The sequence below is a fragment of the Camelus dromedarius genome, chromosome 13 (genome assembly GCF_036321535.1).
Source record: "Camelus dromedarius isolate mCamDro1 chromosome 13, mCamDro1.pat, whole genome shotgun sequence".
NCBI classification, from domain to species: Eukaryota; Metazoa; Chordata; class Mammalia; order Artiodactyla; family Camelidae; genus Camelus; species Camelus dromedarius.
This window is the reverse complement of record NC_087448.1, coordinates 61,530,772-61,547,502: the sequence shown is the minus strand read 5'-3', so window position 1 is coordinate 61,547,502 and position 16,731 is coordinate 61,530,772. Positions and strand designations below refer to the sequence as shown.

The window sequence follows — 16,731 nt, the reverse complement described above, 5'->3', positions numbered from 1 at the left end:
CTTTCAAATTTTATGGCATTTTAATGTTTTCTTAGAAAATAAGCATATATGTCTATCCTGTCCGGCTTTACACATAATTCACATTTTCAAGTCTAATGTGTTCTGGTGGTTTGTGGTACTCGCTTGTTAATTTCTTGATGAATGGCTAAAAAGGCCAAGAAGTGCACTCAGTCCAACATGTCTTCTAAAGATAGATGATCTCAAATAAATTCTCTTCCCAATCAGATTGTGATTTGTTGGGTGTTAAACCAATTCTTTCTAAGGACAGTGTTTATAAGCCTTGTAATGAGACAGCCCTTTGAGACCTTACCTCTTTTTGCCTGTAATTTTGATAAATGAAACTCTAATTCATAAAGGATATTGTGATTGAAAAGCACCTTTGGATCTCGTACACTTTAATTTAGATAAATGTTTGGTGCGGTACCATAAAATCAGGAAGTTTACTGAGCTGCTAACTGGTAACACTGCAACATGGACAGTAAGTTCATTGTGTTGATAGGGATTTGTTTACTATACATCTTTTAAAGACATAATTGTTTTACTGCTTTAAAACTAGAGGGGATAAAATTGAAAACTTAATATACATTTGAGAGCTTACATTCCTTTGAATTCATTTTCTTTATTGGTAGATTCTAATTTTAATAACACAAGGGTAGTGTAAAGCTTTTTTTTTTTTTTTTTGGAAGACAAAGCAGCACATGGTTGTGATATGAGAAAAAAAAACTTGCTTTATTAGACTGACTCATGCATAAAGGGCTTTATTGACTATTTCATGTAAAGACCCAAGTTCCTTTTTGTGTGAATACATAGATTCTTCAGTTTACCCTCAAACTGAAGGTAAATCACCAAGAAATTCTGAGCTATCCTGGGATCTTCAGGTTAAGGGATATCCAGAGGTAACTTTCATGTCTCAGTTTATTCATTTAGTCAGTATTTATGGGGACTTGCTCTGTGCCAGGCAGTACGCTAAGAACCAGGAATACAAAGGCAGAAAGATGTTGCTAGTCATCAAGGAAGGAGCTTCCCGGCCATGCAGAGATAACAAGCACACAGACAGGGATAACACCTACAACTTCTCTAGTAGCAGGACTCGTGAGATGTGGTGGAAGCATAAGGGAAAGAGCACACCCAGCTTAAGAAATCAGAGACAGGAACCCAGGGTGGGTAGACTTGAACTTCAGTTCAGCAAGGGTTGGTGGCACACCCGCTGGTACCAGGCACCAGGGCTGCAGAAATGTGAATGTTTTCTTGTTTTCTTCATACTTACCTACTTTCAAAAATGATCTGATCAGCTGATTATCTAATGCACACTGAAGTATGATTGTGTTAAAGTGTATAACTTTGTGGATCAGAAAACCAAGTTTGTGGTGAAGTGCAGGTTTTGGGTAGAAATTGCAGTGGTCTTAGAGTCCCAAGACATGGGTTACAGAGTTCTTTGTCTACTGCTAGCCAAGTCTTAGGTTCCCCAATAAGGCATGTTGCTTTCTCAGCCTGTTTCCTCATCTGTAACATAAGGATAGGTGATTATACCCCTTGCCTTTCTCACAGAGTTATTTAGACCAAACAAGATAAAGAAGGTAAAAATGTTCTAAACTTGAAAGTAATATGTAAATGCAGCTTATATTTATAAAAAGCAATAGATTTTTCTTCTGATATTCACTGAAAGCAAAACAATCACAGTGACCTAAACTATTATATTTTGATTGTGATTAGGCACTGAAGAAGATGTAGTAAAGTCAAAGAAAACGTTCCGAAGTCAGGCAATAGTGAATCAGAATGCAGAGACAGAACTTATGCTGGAAGGAGATGACGATGCAGTCAGTCTGCTCCAAGAGAAAGAAATCGACAATCTTGCAGGTAAGTTTTTAAATATTTTCTATTTGTTGTAACTGATAAATGCACAAAAAGTTACCAAATTTAAAATCTATCTTCTGATAAATAAGCTTGTGCCAGTGGTTGGAACAATGCTCAATCCTGTGAACAGTAATAATTGACTTTATCTCATTTCTAGTATTGAAAAGATGAAAATACATATCAAACTAACAATGAATGAATAATATCTACTTTTTTGTGTAATGAAGAGCAACTTTTTAATACAGGAGAAATAATGGTTAGCATAAATTGTTCCCACTTAACTGCCTAAATAACTGAGGGGGGTGGGCAGGGTAGTAGACTTACATGTGACTTTAACATGCTGACAGCTATGAAAAATAGCCACTTCAGCCAGGCGACCATTGAATTAACCATTTCCTTCCTGCTGTCACTCTTGGGAACGTCCCTCCCAATTCCTGGTTTTCTTCTCTCTCTGCACGCTGCTAATCCCCAGTGTCAGGAGACATTCTTTCACCTGCCCACTCTGTTTCCACTTTGTCCTGGTGCTCGTCTGTGGTCAATTCAGAGCAGCATCTGCAGTGGCCAGATGGGATATAGATATCTTAGAATTTTGGCCCATAACCATTTTTGATTTTTAAACCACTTTTGAGAATCTGATGAAAGCAGATTTTTTCCAGAAGGTGCACGTACAGTTTTGTACATAATATCAGAGGGTTCACGGACCCCTGGAAACCAGTCTGTGGAATCATATCCTTGATCTCAGGCTAAAAACTCCTGCTTTAGAGTTAGCAGATGGCATTATAGAAGTGGACTTCTGTTCATTATTCTGTTTACAAAATAGCACTCCTGTTTCCAGAAGTGTGCTGAAAATTACCTGGCATTCTTTTGGAAAGCCTCCAATGATATTTCTACCAGTTAGAAATCTGTCATTTTACCAATGACTAGTTGTTATTGTAAACTGTAAACTAGAGATGGCACATTATCCTCCCTCTCCTAGAAAATGTTTAATAAGCTTATTCTAACACAGGTTCCTGGATATGCCAATGTTATTAGCATTACTGTATCGTAAAATCTATTTTTCCTATTTAAAACTAATCTTATATCTATGAACAAATGTTTGCCTCAAATTGCTAAGTAAATATTCAAGTTTCGGTTTTGTTGTTTTTGTGGTTTGTTTTAATAGTTCAGAGATTTTTATCTGAGGCTATTTGGCAGTGTAGACAAATGAAGTTCATTGTTTCTTTTTGCCACAGACTGTTTTCTCTTTTTCTGGTCTTATTCTTGATCCTAAAGAACTAGAGGAAATTCACAAACATAATTCCTGGCCTTTTTAGATTACGTTTTGCCTTTCCTCAATTCACATATCCTAACAGTTATGTCCAATAATTATACAATTTAGTTTAGAATCTCTGGTCTGTAATTTCCACTAAAGGAAATTAATTAGTTGATCGAGTTTGACTAGTGTCTTGGAGTTTATTGTAATAAGATCTGTCCAGTAATACCAGAGGCAAAATCTGATAAAGATAAGTACCTTCTTTGTATTTCTCTCTTACAATGATAGCTAGAGTAATTATTCATATTAATTTATGTTAATAGGCAAAATTCTCAAAATAACATTAAGTTAAAATATTTAAAGAACAATGAAAGTATGCTTGAAATAAATCGTTTAGGAATCGAATTGTGCTGCTCTTAATCAATTCACTCTATCAGTACTCCTCCAACTTCTGTCTTTTACACAGATTTTTCTTTGAGCAGATTTGCTCCTTTTCCTCTCTACCTGGTCTTAACTCACACTCCTTTTGTGGAATTCTCATGTCTGAAAAATCTTACAAACTGTCCTGAAATATTAGTCTGCAGTGTTCATTTCTAAATCAGCAGTGCGCAAATGTGACCCTGGCCTTGGAATACAGCAGAAAAGAAGTAGGGGGTGGGCGTTTTCTAGCGGGAGAAGTAGAGATCACAGAAATAGTCTACATAATATGAAGGTATCTAATAGAGTCATTTTGTAAATGCTGAAGTCTGTTTATTAATCTAGACTGTCAGGATAGTGACAGTGTCACATAAAAAAAATTGTGTGAGTTAATTACCAGCCAGTGTTCTTAGGTTTAAAAAAATCAGCTTTTAATAAAGTTTTAGAGCACATTCATGTATAACTTTTTTGTTGCTCTAACAAATTCTTGTCCAAATAATTGCTATCTCTGTCTCAGAAAATAAAATTTGTAAAGTAATAGTGTCTTTCTTAGGATCAGTTTCTGTTTAGAGAAAGAAGAGAAAGAGGAAGAACAGCCATCGTGCCTCTCTAGGAACCACAGTGTTCCGAGGGCTTCATGTGCAGCAGCCTATTTAATATTTACCGCAGCCCTGTGAGGTGGATACTGCTGTTACCTTAATTTTACAAATGAAGATATAGAGGCCAAGAGAGATTTAAGGAGCTTGAGTAAGATTAAGAAGTATGTAAAAGACTTCCTTAAAAATACATAGTATATGGCTTGTACTAAACTATACCAAATAGTATCTTTAAATAAATACGTGTATATACTTAAAAATTCCTCTAAAATGATGTAAAAACAACATCTTCAGTTTATAACTCAATTTTTACACTGGCTCCACTATACTATACTTGCAAGCCTATGAATAAGCATAATAATTAATTTTAGTTTTATGTATGTGTTCCCCCAAATCATCTGGTAAGTTAAATTCTGATAGAATATTTTTTCACACAATTATATTTAAATATTGGCCGTTTCTCGTGTTTTCTCCATTTTCTTTGTAGCTTTCTAGTTTTAATAAAGATAAAATGTTCCACCAAGTTCTGCAACTTTAAATGTCATACAATTTTCTGTTTCACTTTTAGTTCCTTTTCTTCCCAAGCTGTTCGTCTCAAGAGGCAAGTTAAATGTGTGTGATTATTAATTACTCAATTGATTATGTATTATAACAAATGGCTAATATGATTATAATATAGAACTATGCCAATCAAGTAATTATTATATTGATAACACCTAACTTAATTCAGTTTAATTGCTTTTTTTATTTTGTAATGGTTGACCGCAGTGAATTAGCGTCTAAGATTTCACATGTAACTAAAAATACCAGTTTACTAATAATATTGTTACTTAAAACATTAAAATTAATTAGTGTAATTCAACTGATTTTGATCTAAAATCTCAGTTATTTATTTTAATTTGCAATTTTGCTTGGCAAATTGTCTCTTCAAATAATTGACTAAAATTTTGAAATTAACTCAAATTTATGTGAATTGACAAGTGAATGAGTTAATTCAATTGATGAAAGACGTGTGTCCCACTAATGAAATGTATTTCATTTCTTTTAGAGAGGTAGTTCTGTCACATACACTGAGTGACAATAGAAATATTTACGTGATAGAATCAGAATTCGTAAAGATTCCTTTTTTCTTCACTTTAAATGCTAGTAATTTTGATAATTTAGGGAATTCTAAGTTAATATTGATTAAGATGGTCCTTCATGCTTTATCAGTTCTGTAAATTGTAAACAAATGTTTTATGTATATATAAGCTGTTATCACCAACAATCCACCTGAATTTTTAATGTCAGATAAAAGATTTTCTACAAGCCCACACCGCCAACGCCCAACCTTCTGATTTTCCTTGAAATATCCTTCCACATCTCTGTTCTCCTCCTCCCTTGTTTCCCTCATCTCATCCTCTACCCGTGTTTTCTACCTGTTTAAAATACTTTATGAAATACTCACTGGCCAGTCTTATTACCCCATAACACTTTTCTGGTAACAACTTAACTGACATATAATTGAATACCATACAGCTGACCCATTTGAAGTGCACAGTTTAATGATTTTTAGTATCTTCACAGAGTTATGCAACTGTCACCACAATTTTAGAACATTCCATCACCCCCCAGAAGAAATCTCACACCCTTTGGCTGTTCCCCCCAGATTTCCCATCCTCCCTCCACAGCCCTAGAGGACCACTAGTCTACTTTACGTTTCAACAGATTTGCCTATTCTGAACAGTTTATATTAATAGAATCATATAATGTGTAGTCATTTGTGACTCCCTTTAGTTAGCATAATGTTTTCAAGGTTCATTCATATTGTAGCATGTATGTCTTTTTATAGCAAATAATATTCCATTTAATGAATGTACCATATTTTGCTTATCCATTCACTGTGGTTTCTCTATTCAGATGTTGATGGGCATTTCGTTTGTTTCTCCCTTTTGTCTATTATAATTAATAATTAATGTGGCTATGAACATTCATATACAACATTTTATGTGAACATATTTTTTTTTTCTCTTGAGTATATACCTAGGCAGGAATTGCTGGGTCAAATAGTTACTCTATTTTTAACTTTTTGAGGAACTGCTAGACTGTTTTCCAAAGTGGCTGGATTATTTTACATTCTCAGCAGCAGCATGTGAGGGTCCAGTTTCTCTACATCCTTTGCAACGCTGGTTATTTTCTATCTGTTTTATTATAGCCACCCTATAAAATTTTAACTGTATCATTCTTAAGTCACTTGCCACATAAAGCCTTGTATTGTAGATGCTTTTCTGTATGTTTTCTCTCTCCTTTTAGACTGTAAATTCCTAAGGCTAGCAAGCACATCCCATATAACTTTGAACCATGAAGAAATCTTCTAACACAATTACTTGCCCTTAAAACGTTCCCATTGGAAAAGTTCATGTAGGTAAAGTGAACTGGAGAGCTGAGATAATTATCTAGTTAACTTATACCAAAACCAGGAGACAAAACAAAACAAAACATCTTTTGACCTATTGAAATTAAGTATTGGGGTGCTTGAATTATCAGATCATCTGTTCATAATGATTGAATTATTCAAATAATTACTCATCACTCAACGTTTCCATGGTAAGAACACCTAAAGTTAGTTAATCTTTGTCTCATTCCAACTTGCACTAGTTGTGTCATTTTAACTAAATATCTTTTAAGGTTCCCTTATTTAGAGTTGAGATACCACTGTGACTCTTGATCCAAAAAAATTTTTTTTTCTCTATCATGTGGAAAAGATGTCCTATAACCAATGGATTATAATCTTATTTTGAATATTTTAAAAAGACTTATTAGTATAGGAAACTGGCAACAAGGGGAAAAACTATTAGAATATAAGATTTTGATTTTTTGTGTGTAGGTTTTTCAAAGTGGTAGGTTTACAGTCCTTTACACAGACATGCACACACATGCACACTCTAATCGAAGTAAAGAATCTGAAACTTTGAAGAAATGCATTATGTGAATTTAAGAATGAGAAAAATATAGAAATAAGGAGAAGGTCTACCACGAGAAGCAGAATCTACTGAACGGGAGGTTCTCCTAAATGACAGTCACCTTCCCTTTGTGACTCACCTTTAATGCTCATCATAGTTCCCAGGTGCACTTTCTCTGATGTTTAGAGGACATGATTTTGAAGACTGTTTTTCTTGCTGTTAACTGGTCAAATTGTTTGCATTTTGTACAGTCTTTGTTCTACCAATCCAAAGTGAAGGCAGGTAGCAAATGATGGGGGCAGGGAAGGAAATTGTTGCTTAGAATTTTTTGAAATTATGTAAATTTCAGGTGTACAGCATTATAATTCAACATCTGTACACACTACGAAGTGATCACCTCCACAGTTCTAGTTACATCTGTCACTGTACAGTTGACGCCCGCACCCATTTGCTTAGAATTTTTTCAAGGTTGACCATTCCTACCTCCCTAAATCTCTGTTTGACTGCATTTCACATAGTCATTTACTTACTCATTAACATATATTGAATACTTAGTGAATATATAGAACTCTAGGATTCAGAGACTGATAGAAAAAAAAAAGTCATCAGGAGGATTAGCTCTGCTAACACTACCTCTCAGTAACTCAGATAACCAGGAAATTATGGCAGAAAACATGTCTACCCTAATAAATGAAAGCAGACAATTAAGATGATCACTTAATTTAGTCTTTTAAATGTTCTTACTTAGAATGTTCATATACCAGAGGCAAAGTTGTTTGTATAGAGAGTGAATGTTACCTAAAAACAGCTAAGAAAGGAGGATAAAGCAATAGATGGAGCATACAAGAAGGGAGAACTCAAGAGTCTAGGAAATTATAATGAAATTAAAAGAACAGCAGAATTCTAAAAGCTAAGGTTTTCAGAGAAATGGGTTATTTTCAAAAGAAAAAAGAATATGAGCCAAAAGCACAGAAAATATTTATTGTAATTGTTTAAAGGAATAAAAGAATAAATACTGTAGAAGCGACCACAGTCAGTGTTTCATAGATGCAGATAAACTCTGATTCAGATCATGTCTGCTTAAGTTAAGCCTAACTATTCCATACAACGCAATTCTAATATGGTTAATGAATATACTATTCCTGGCGAATCTAGCTTTTTTTTTTTAAAGACTCCTCCACATTTATGCCTTTAATTACAAAGTCTGAGTAGACTGGCCTCAACCTGATACTAGTATTTAGGGGGAAATATCTAAGCATTCTGGATTCTCTGAAATGCATTTTGCTCAGGATTTTCCCCTTAATTTTTAAACCCATGTGTATTTTAAGGGAAATTTAATCCATATGTCCCTGACTCACTCACACTTAACTCATCAAAATGTTGTTTAGTAAAAGCTATTTGATGTTGAAAAAGCCTTATGAGCCTTTATAAGTCTTTTTTCTCTCTCTTTGAATTAGGAAGTTGCTTTGCAGTCATAAATAGTATACTCAAAGGGTTCATGTACAGCTTCAAAAACAGAAATCACAAAGCTCTTAGAGACAACATTAGCACATGCCCACTTCTTACAAAAGCTAAAATATTTAAATTTCTATCTTAATTTTTTAATTCAGTTGAAGAGTTTGAAAATCAATAAAAGCTTCACCATAAATATTTAGCCTTTTTAGCATATCTTCATTATTTTTACAATGTCTACAAGACCATTTTAGAGTCTGCAAATATCTTACTGTATCCATCTTTCTGTATTTCCAAAAATGTATTTCCCCTCCAACCAAGGATTCTGTAGTCTGTAGAAATGTTAAGATACTTTTAAGTATCACAACATCCCTGCTAACCAACCTTTGTAAATTTAGAATATAATAAAAGGGCATAATTCTAGTCTTGTTTATTAGACATCAACCATGATTCAAATCATACATAATGTTCTTACATCTTTTTTATTTTAAGAATAAGCCATTCTTTGTTATACTGCAAATCTTTCACAGACCACAATGATGAGGTTGATTCTTTCTAATAAATGTTCTAGTTGAAACCCATTTTTAGTTTTCACTTTTTTCTCTGTACGGAAAGTTTCTCACAAAGTAATCCCTCTAAAGATTTATAGTTATACTTACTACCAACTTGAAAAATAAGGACAGTGAACAGCCCGACTCACTTATTAATAGACTATCTCTCTCCTCTTGTAGGGAGCTAAATTTTCATATGCCATGTTTTTTTAAAAAGTACATGGATGAGGAAGGATATTAATCACCTATGGAAAATGTATGGGTCACCTCATTTGTCATACTTGGAGGAAAAAAAATGTGAGATAACAAAACTGTTTTCCCGGTGCCAAACTGTGGGTGTCAGCACCTTAGAGAAGAGGGAGGGGTGAGGATGCATCCTGGCATCACTGCTTCCCCGCCGGGAGCTCTGGTGGCCCCTCTCAGAGACTTCGGCACTCTTTCACAACTAGCGGAAAAGCTGATTTTTGCCACTACATTTAGAGCAGTGCTATACAGAAAGGAAAATAAGTCTCTGCATGTCGAAAATATTTTTTTATTTAATTATTTTGTTTCAATGGCTCAGTGCTACAGAGCCCAGAAACTGCAGAAGGTACTTAAACAAACAGCACTAAGGGCAAGTTTTTAGAGGGAAATCCATTTTTTAAGCAGTTATTCAAGTAGAATCTGCTTCATCAGTTCAAATCATCCGTCCAGTAGGTACAGATCTAGAACTTTTTATCAGCTAAAAAGAAGAGAGAGTCAGACTGAGTTTGCTGTCTGAATATTTTTAAATTATCTTCTTTCCAGATAAAATGTTTTATTGATCAGAAGATGACTGATTGTAATGTCTTGTGTGTTTTTTGTTCAAAAGTTCTGTTGATGTTTTTCCTTCATTTTAAGTTACTAACAGATGAAGCAGCTAAATAGAGTTGCAGTACTATTTCAGTTCAATTTGTATCTAAAACAGGAGTACTAAGAACCCAATATCACAGAAAACTTAAAAAAAAAAATTCTTGGATCAAAGATCGGGTTGTGAGGATAAGTCCTCATTCACCAGCTAGTTTTTGGGGTGGGGGTGGGGAATTGACTATACACGTAGTAAAGAGATAAGTCTGGATGGGCAGATGAAGCCAGGAGATATAATCCATATTTATTGACAGAAAACAGTTCTGCAGACTGATAACTTTACAACTCAATGAATTAGGTATTATACTTTATTCTAAGATGTGGAAACTTAAGGTCAGACATTGGGCTATTTATTCATAATCACATAACGAAGATATGAGCCAAGATGTGAACCCACTTGTCTTTCTCCAAAAGCCCTTGTTCATTCCACTACATCATGTTTGGTTTTTTTAAATTCTAAATTGTAACCCATTGGAGGGTTAGCATATCAGTTACTTGGATTATGACCAGCATTATTTGTAAATGAAATAAAAGAGAAAAGATTCAAATAGAAAATGTCAAAATTCATCACACAATAAAGATAAGAACTGGAAGGACCTGTTGGGTCCTTATTCTCTGCTGCCAGATCCCAGCTTGACTCAGACTGGATGTGGTTATTCAAGCAAAACAAATGCAAATGTTGAATATCTACTATATGCAAGATGTTAAGGTGGGTACTTGGAGTAAAAAGACACATGCTTAAAGTTCCTGCTTTTAAGGCGTTTATAATCTGGATGGAGAACAGATAATGAAAAGAAAAAAAAAATCCTAGATATACAAAGTAAGCCATGATAGCACAAAATACACCATGTGGGTTCTGGAAAGCCTTCCTAGAATGGGTGTTTCCTGTCTTGAGTCTGGAATCATAAGTAAGAATATTTAGAAAGATTTGGAGTTGTTACAGACAATGGTAAACATCAGATGCTAAAATACCACCTTCTGCGTGAAACTACAGTAGTTCTGAATTATTCAGGTAGAAGCATGAGGCAGAAGATCTCTACGGTTGAGACTGACAGTGTTATTAGGGAGTGTTCTGTGCCATGAGGAGCCTATATTTTATCCTGAAAAGTACAGTGAGTTGAAGGATTTTTAAGTATGGCAATGAAAAGATCCAGTTTATATTTTTAAACAAATTATTCACCCAATGTTCAGATTATGGTTTTAGAATGCACAGACTTGAGGCAAGAGGCTGTGGTTGACCAAATCAGAGGTGATGGGAGCCTGAACTGAATTGGTGGTGGCAGGAAGGAGAAGGGAGCAACTTCAGACACACTTAGGAGATACAATGTGAAGGACCAGGATGATTCCCTGGTTGTGAGAAGTAAGAATGAGGAGAGTCTAACCTGGGAGAAGAAATGATGTAGAAGCTGTTAAACATGTTTGATAACGTGAAGATGCTGGGCTTTAGGGGAGACAGGAATGAAGTCAGCTTGGACTGTTGGGTATCCAGATTGTTCAAATGGATATAAAGTTTTGAAATTTGAGAGCCAAGTTGGGCATGGAGTTCATAATTCAAACCTCTGAGATCACCCAAGGAAATGGACAAAATAGAAAGGAAAGATCAGTAGGCAAAAGTCAAATCTCCTGCAGAACAAGGTTTAATTGGCCAGTGAAGGAGAGCTCCTCAGGGTACCAAGATGGAAGTCAGGCAGTAAAAGAACAAGAGAGAATTACAGGCACACCTCGGATATACTGCGGGTTCAGTTCCAGACCACCTCAACAACAAAAGTATTGCAGTGAGTCAAGTCACACAAATTTTTTGTTTTCCCAGTGCATAGAATGTTATGTTTATACTATAGTGTAGTCTATTAAGTGTGTAATAGCATTATGTCTAAAAAATGTACATTTCTTAATTTAAAAATACTTTATTACTAAAAATGCTAACATCATCTGAGCCTTCAGCAAGTTGTAATCTTTTTGCTGGTGGAGGGTCTTGCCTCGATGTTGCTGGCTACTGATTGATCAGGGTAGTGGTTGCCAAAGGCGGGAGTGGCTGTGACAATATCCTAAAAAGATATCCTTTCACAAACGATTTCTTTATAGCAGGCAATGGTGTTTGATAGCATTTACCCACAGTAGAACTTCTTTCAAATTGGGCTTAGTCCTCTCAGGCCCTTCCACTGCTTTATCAACTAAGTTTATGTACCGTTTTTAATCCTTTGTTGTCATTTCAACAGTCTTGACAGCATCTTCACCAGGAGTAGTTTCCATCTCAAGAAACCCCTTTCATTGCTCATCCAAAAGAAGCAACTCCTCAACCATTCAAGTTTTATCATAAGATTGCAGCCATTCAGTCACATCTTGAGGCTCTGCCTCTAATTCTAGTTCCTTGTCATTTCCACTACATCCACAGTTACTTCTCCACTGAAGTCTGGAACCACTCAAAGTCATCCATGAGGGTTAGAATCAACCTCTGCCAAATGCCTGTTAGTGTTGACATTTTGACCTCTTCCCATGAATCACAAATGTTCTTAATGGCATCTAGTATGGTGAATCCTTTCCAGAAGATTTTCCATTTATTTTGCCCAGATCCATCAGGGGAATCACTATCTATGGCAACTATAGCCTTATGAAATTCATTTCATAAATAGAATAAGACTTGAAAGTAAAAATGACTCCTTGATCCACAGGCTGCAGAATGGATGTTGTGTTAATAGGCATGAAAACAACATGAGTCACCTCGTCCATCTCCAGCAGAGCTCTTGGGTGACCAGGTGCATAGTCAATGAACAGTAATAATTTGAAAGGAATCTTTCTTTCTGAGCAGTAGGTTCAACAGTGGGCTTAAAATATTCAGTAAACCATGTTGTCAACAGATGTGCTGTCATCCACGCTTTGTTAGTGTATTTTATAAAGCACAGGCAGAATAGATTTAGCATAATTCTTAAGGGATTTTGTGAATGGCAAATGAGCATTGGCTTCAACCTAAAACACCAACTGCATTAGCCACTAAAAAGAGAGTCAGCCTGTCCTTTGAGGCTTTGAAGCCAGGCATTGACTTCTCTCTGGCTATGAAGGTCCGACTTGGCATCTTCTTCCAGTAGAAGGCTGTTTCATCTACATTGTAAATCTGTTGTGTAGCGTGGCCACCTTCATTAGTTACCTTGGCTAGATCTTCTGCATAACTTGCTGCGGTCTTCCATCAGCACTTGCTGCTTCATCTTGCACTTCTGTGTTATGGAAATGGCTTCTTTCCTTAAACCTCATGAACCAACCGCTGCTAGCTTCAAACTTTTCTTCTGCAGCTTCCTCACCTCGCTCAGCCTTCAGAGAATTGAATAGAGTTAGGGTGTTGTTCTGGATTAGGTTTGGCTTAAGGGAAAGTTGTGGCTGGTGTGATCTTCTATCCAGACCACTAAAACTTTCTCCATATCAGCAACAAGGTCGTTTCCCTTTCTTATCTTTCATGTGTTTGTTCACTGGGATAGCACCTATAATTTCCTTTAAGAACTTTTCATTTGCATTCACAACATGGCTAACTCTTTGGTGCAAGAAGCCTAACTCTTGGCCTGTCTTGCTTTTCAACATGCCTTCCTCACTAAGCTTAATCATTTCTAGCTTTGGATTTCAAGTGAGAGACATGTGACTCTTCCTTTCGCTTGAACCCTTAGAGGCCAGTGTTGGTTTATTAATTGACCTAATTTCAATATTGTGTCTTAGGGAATAGAGAGGCTCCAGGAGTGGCAGAGAAACAGGGGAACAGGCTGATCAGTGGAACAACCAGAACACACACAACGTCTATCAGTTAAGTTCTCAGCCTTCTATGGGTGGGGTTCATGGTACCCCAAAATAATGACAGTAGTAGTGTCAAGGATCAGTGATTACACATCACCATTACAAATATGATAGTGAAAAAGTTTTAAATGTTATGAGAATTGCCAAAATGTGACACAGAGACTTGAAGTGAGCAAATGCTGTTGGAAAAATGGCACCCATAGAGTTTGTAGGCACAGGGTTGCCACAAAGCTTCGATTTGTAAAAAAAAAAAAAAAAACACACTCTGCAAAGTGCAGTAAAACGAGTTATGTCTGTAGCATGCCCTGGAAATCAAGGAACTCTTGCTCAGTATTTTTCAACCTGATACCCCTTGGAAAACAATTATTTTGAAATATTCTACAGGGAAAAAGTATAGTTAAATGTGTTTGGAAAATTCTGGGTTTAAAAATAAAATATGACACAGATTTTGTTATTTAAATTGATGGAAGGACTTTTCCAAACCTTCAGCATATTGACATGTGCTTCCCTAACACCTGGGCTGAGGCTGAGGGGGAAGCCAAAGGAGTGAGGGACTAAGAGGTAGGCACTGAAGTCTAGGAGCTGAACAGAGGAGGGGAGTACAAGGTCAGAGAGTAGCTAAAGGAGGGGACGGAAAGCCAGGTAGAGTGAGTACCTGACTTGAACAGGAGGAAAAATATATTTTCTGGAGAAAAAGAGATAATAATAAATGCAGAGGCAGAAAAATCTTTAGATAGAGGAAGACATCAAAATAAATAACCAAATTTAATTTTCCCCAAAATATAAATACTTCATTTGTTATACAGTTAGGATGGACAAATGTTCAAATGTGAATTTTTCTAGGAAGGGGCCATATATTTAATCATCTTCTCCAAGAGATGTGTGAGCACAAAAAAGGATAAACACCACTACTTCATACTGTAATACCTGAGCTTTCATCTTCGGTTCCTTAACCTAAAAAGTCTGACATTCAAGGCTTCGTGTGTTTTTTCTGTTTCATCTCCCACTGCTCCCCTTTGCCACATCCTAATTGCTGACCAGTCTTACGTACTCTTGTTCATCCCCTGCATCTGTCTGTTTGTTCACGCTTCTCCCTGCTTACAACACTCTTCCCCCACATATACATCTCTCCAGCTCCTACCTAGCTATCACAGCTCACTCCAAATGCAGTGGCATTTGGAGTCTCACCTTCTCATCTATAAAATGGAAATAATAGTGGTACTGATCTCATAGGAGTGTTACGAGAAGTAAATGAGATTAACATATGTCAGGTGTTTTAATAATGATTAGCTAAACCCTTTCTCCCAAATGGCATACTTACCCCTGTATATGTCTCATCTTTACTTTGTATTATAAGCTCTTTGTGGGAAAAATTGATGTGTTATACATTACTGTGTTATCTCTTAGTGCACAAAACCAAGAATAGTTTTTGTTGACTACATGAATGAATGAATGAAGAATGCTGAGTTAAATATCTCTCTAAGCATTTAATTTACAAAAAGGGAACAACTTACACACTAGGAAAGATGGCGGTTATAAAAGTATGCCATTTAAAAAAATAATAGCATGCCTGTGATATAGCTGGAATGACCAATTACATTATATAACTCTTACTGGTTTTCAGCATATTTTTTAATTTATCTTTTCTACAAAATGCAGTGTCTTTCATAATTTTAAAGAACAATTTGAAATCAATTCCAGAGAAATATAAAAGATGTAATCTTTTATTTTAATTGGCCTTTTTACTGTGACATATACATGCAGCAATGGTGTGTATCGTTTTTTATATTTAGTTCGATAAACACAGATTGCATACTGTGTGACAGAAACTGTGTAAGATGAAGAAGATAATACTCCTGTCTTCAAGTAGCTCATGCCAAATGGGAGAAACAAACTTCTAAACACATATATTCAACATACGATAAGTGCTGCAATAAAGATGTGCCGAGGAAACCATGCGAACATAAAGACAAGGCACTAGTCCAGCCAGGGGTGCAAAGATGAAGTCCTCCTGGTCCGGTAGATTTAAATCATCTCCTCTGGTTTATTCACTCATCTAGTCTAGTAGGAACTTACTCTTCTTTATCATTAAATGATATCCTAGTGCCATAAAAGAGTCAATACCCTTCCAGAAAGTGAAAAATGGATTCCACATGTTGAACTAAATGTGATATAACTAGAAACACAAATCTCAGCTGGCTCACCTAGCAAATGAAAAGGCAGAGCAAATTACCACAATGAACATTAAAAACATCCTTCTTTTTTAGTATATATATACATATATATACTAAAATATATATATATATATTATTTAGTATATATAACTCAGTAATATTTTACTTAAAATATATATGCTTTGTAAGCTTTTTGTTCCATAAAATTGCCTATGCAGAAAATGCACTAGTTTTTGTTGGTTTCTTTTTAACATAAAGAATTATTTGTTCCACAAAGGAATTAAAAAACACAAATGGTACATTAAAGTTAGAGCCTATCAGATTATCTTTTAGGACTTTTAAAAATTATTTGTTATCAACACATTAAATGAGATTTTATTCATGCAAAAATAGATGTTCTACCATGATGAACAGGTATTTTGTTAAAATGCAGTTTTCAGTTGCTCTTATATAGAGGGCTCCATTCTTTCTGTTCCTGTTTCAGACTCTGGTAAGCTGAATTTTACCAGAGGTAGGTTTGCTCAGGTCCGAAAAGGTTCACATGTGTTCTTAAGCACCTGTCTCATTTTGTATGGTGATAATCTAAGGAAACCACTGCACTGGGGGAATGATTGGTTATTGTTAATCTCAGTCTAAGGGTAGATTATGTGCAGAAAGTCACCAAAGAGTGTAAAGAGGTCACTTCCTGGGCTTGGTGAGCTTTGTATGAAATTTGGATTTCTAGAGTATTTATAATGGGTAGTTTCTGTGTGTGTGTGTGTGTGTGTTAGGGAAGGAGGTAACAATGCTGGAAGTTAAATTTGTTAACTCTTGGAGTATGTATTCTATTACTTG

The 16,731-nt window shown here is 35.6% G+C and overlaps 1 protein-coding gene across 7 annotated transcripts in view; it reads left to right on the top strand.

Annotated features, from left to right (window-relative positions):
• The window catches only part of NBEA (neurobeachin), a 536,299-nt gene that overhangs the window by 337,465 nt on the left and 182,103 nt on the right, over nucleotides 1–16,731 (top strand). For 4 of the 7 annotated variants that reach the window (XM_064493205.1, XM_064493203.1, XM_064493202.1 and 1 more), the window contains 2 exons: nucleotides 1,714–1,857; nucleotides 4,688–4,720. In XM_064493205.1, coding sequence (XP_064349275.1) covers nucleotides 1,714–1,857; nucleotides 4,688–4,720 — 177 coding nt within the window. Of the gene's footprint in view, nucleotides 1–1,713; nucleotides 1,858–4,687; nucleotides 4,721–16,731 lie in introns of those variants that run through there. The other 3 variants (XM_031465874.2, XM_064493204.1, XM_064493207.1) reach the window with 2 other exon arrangements.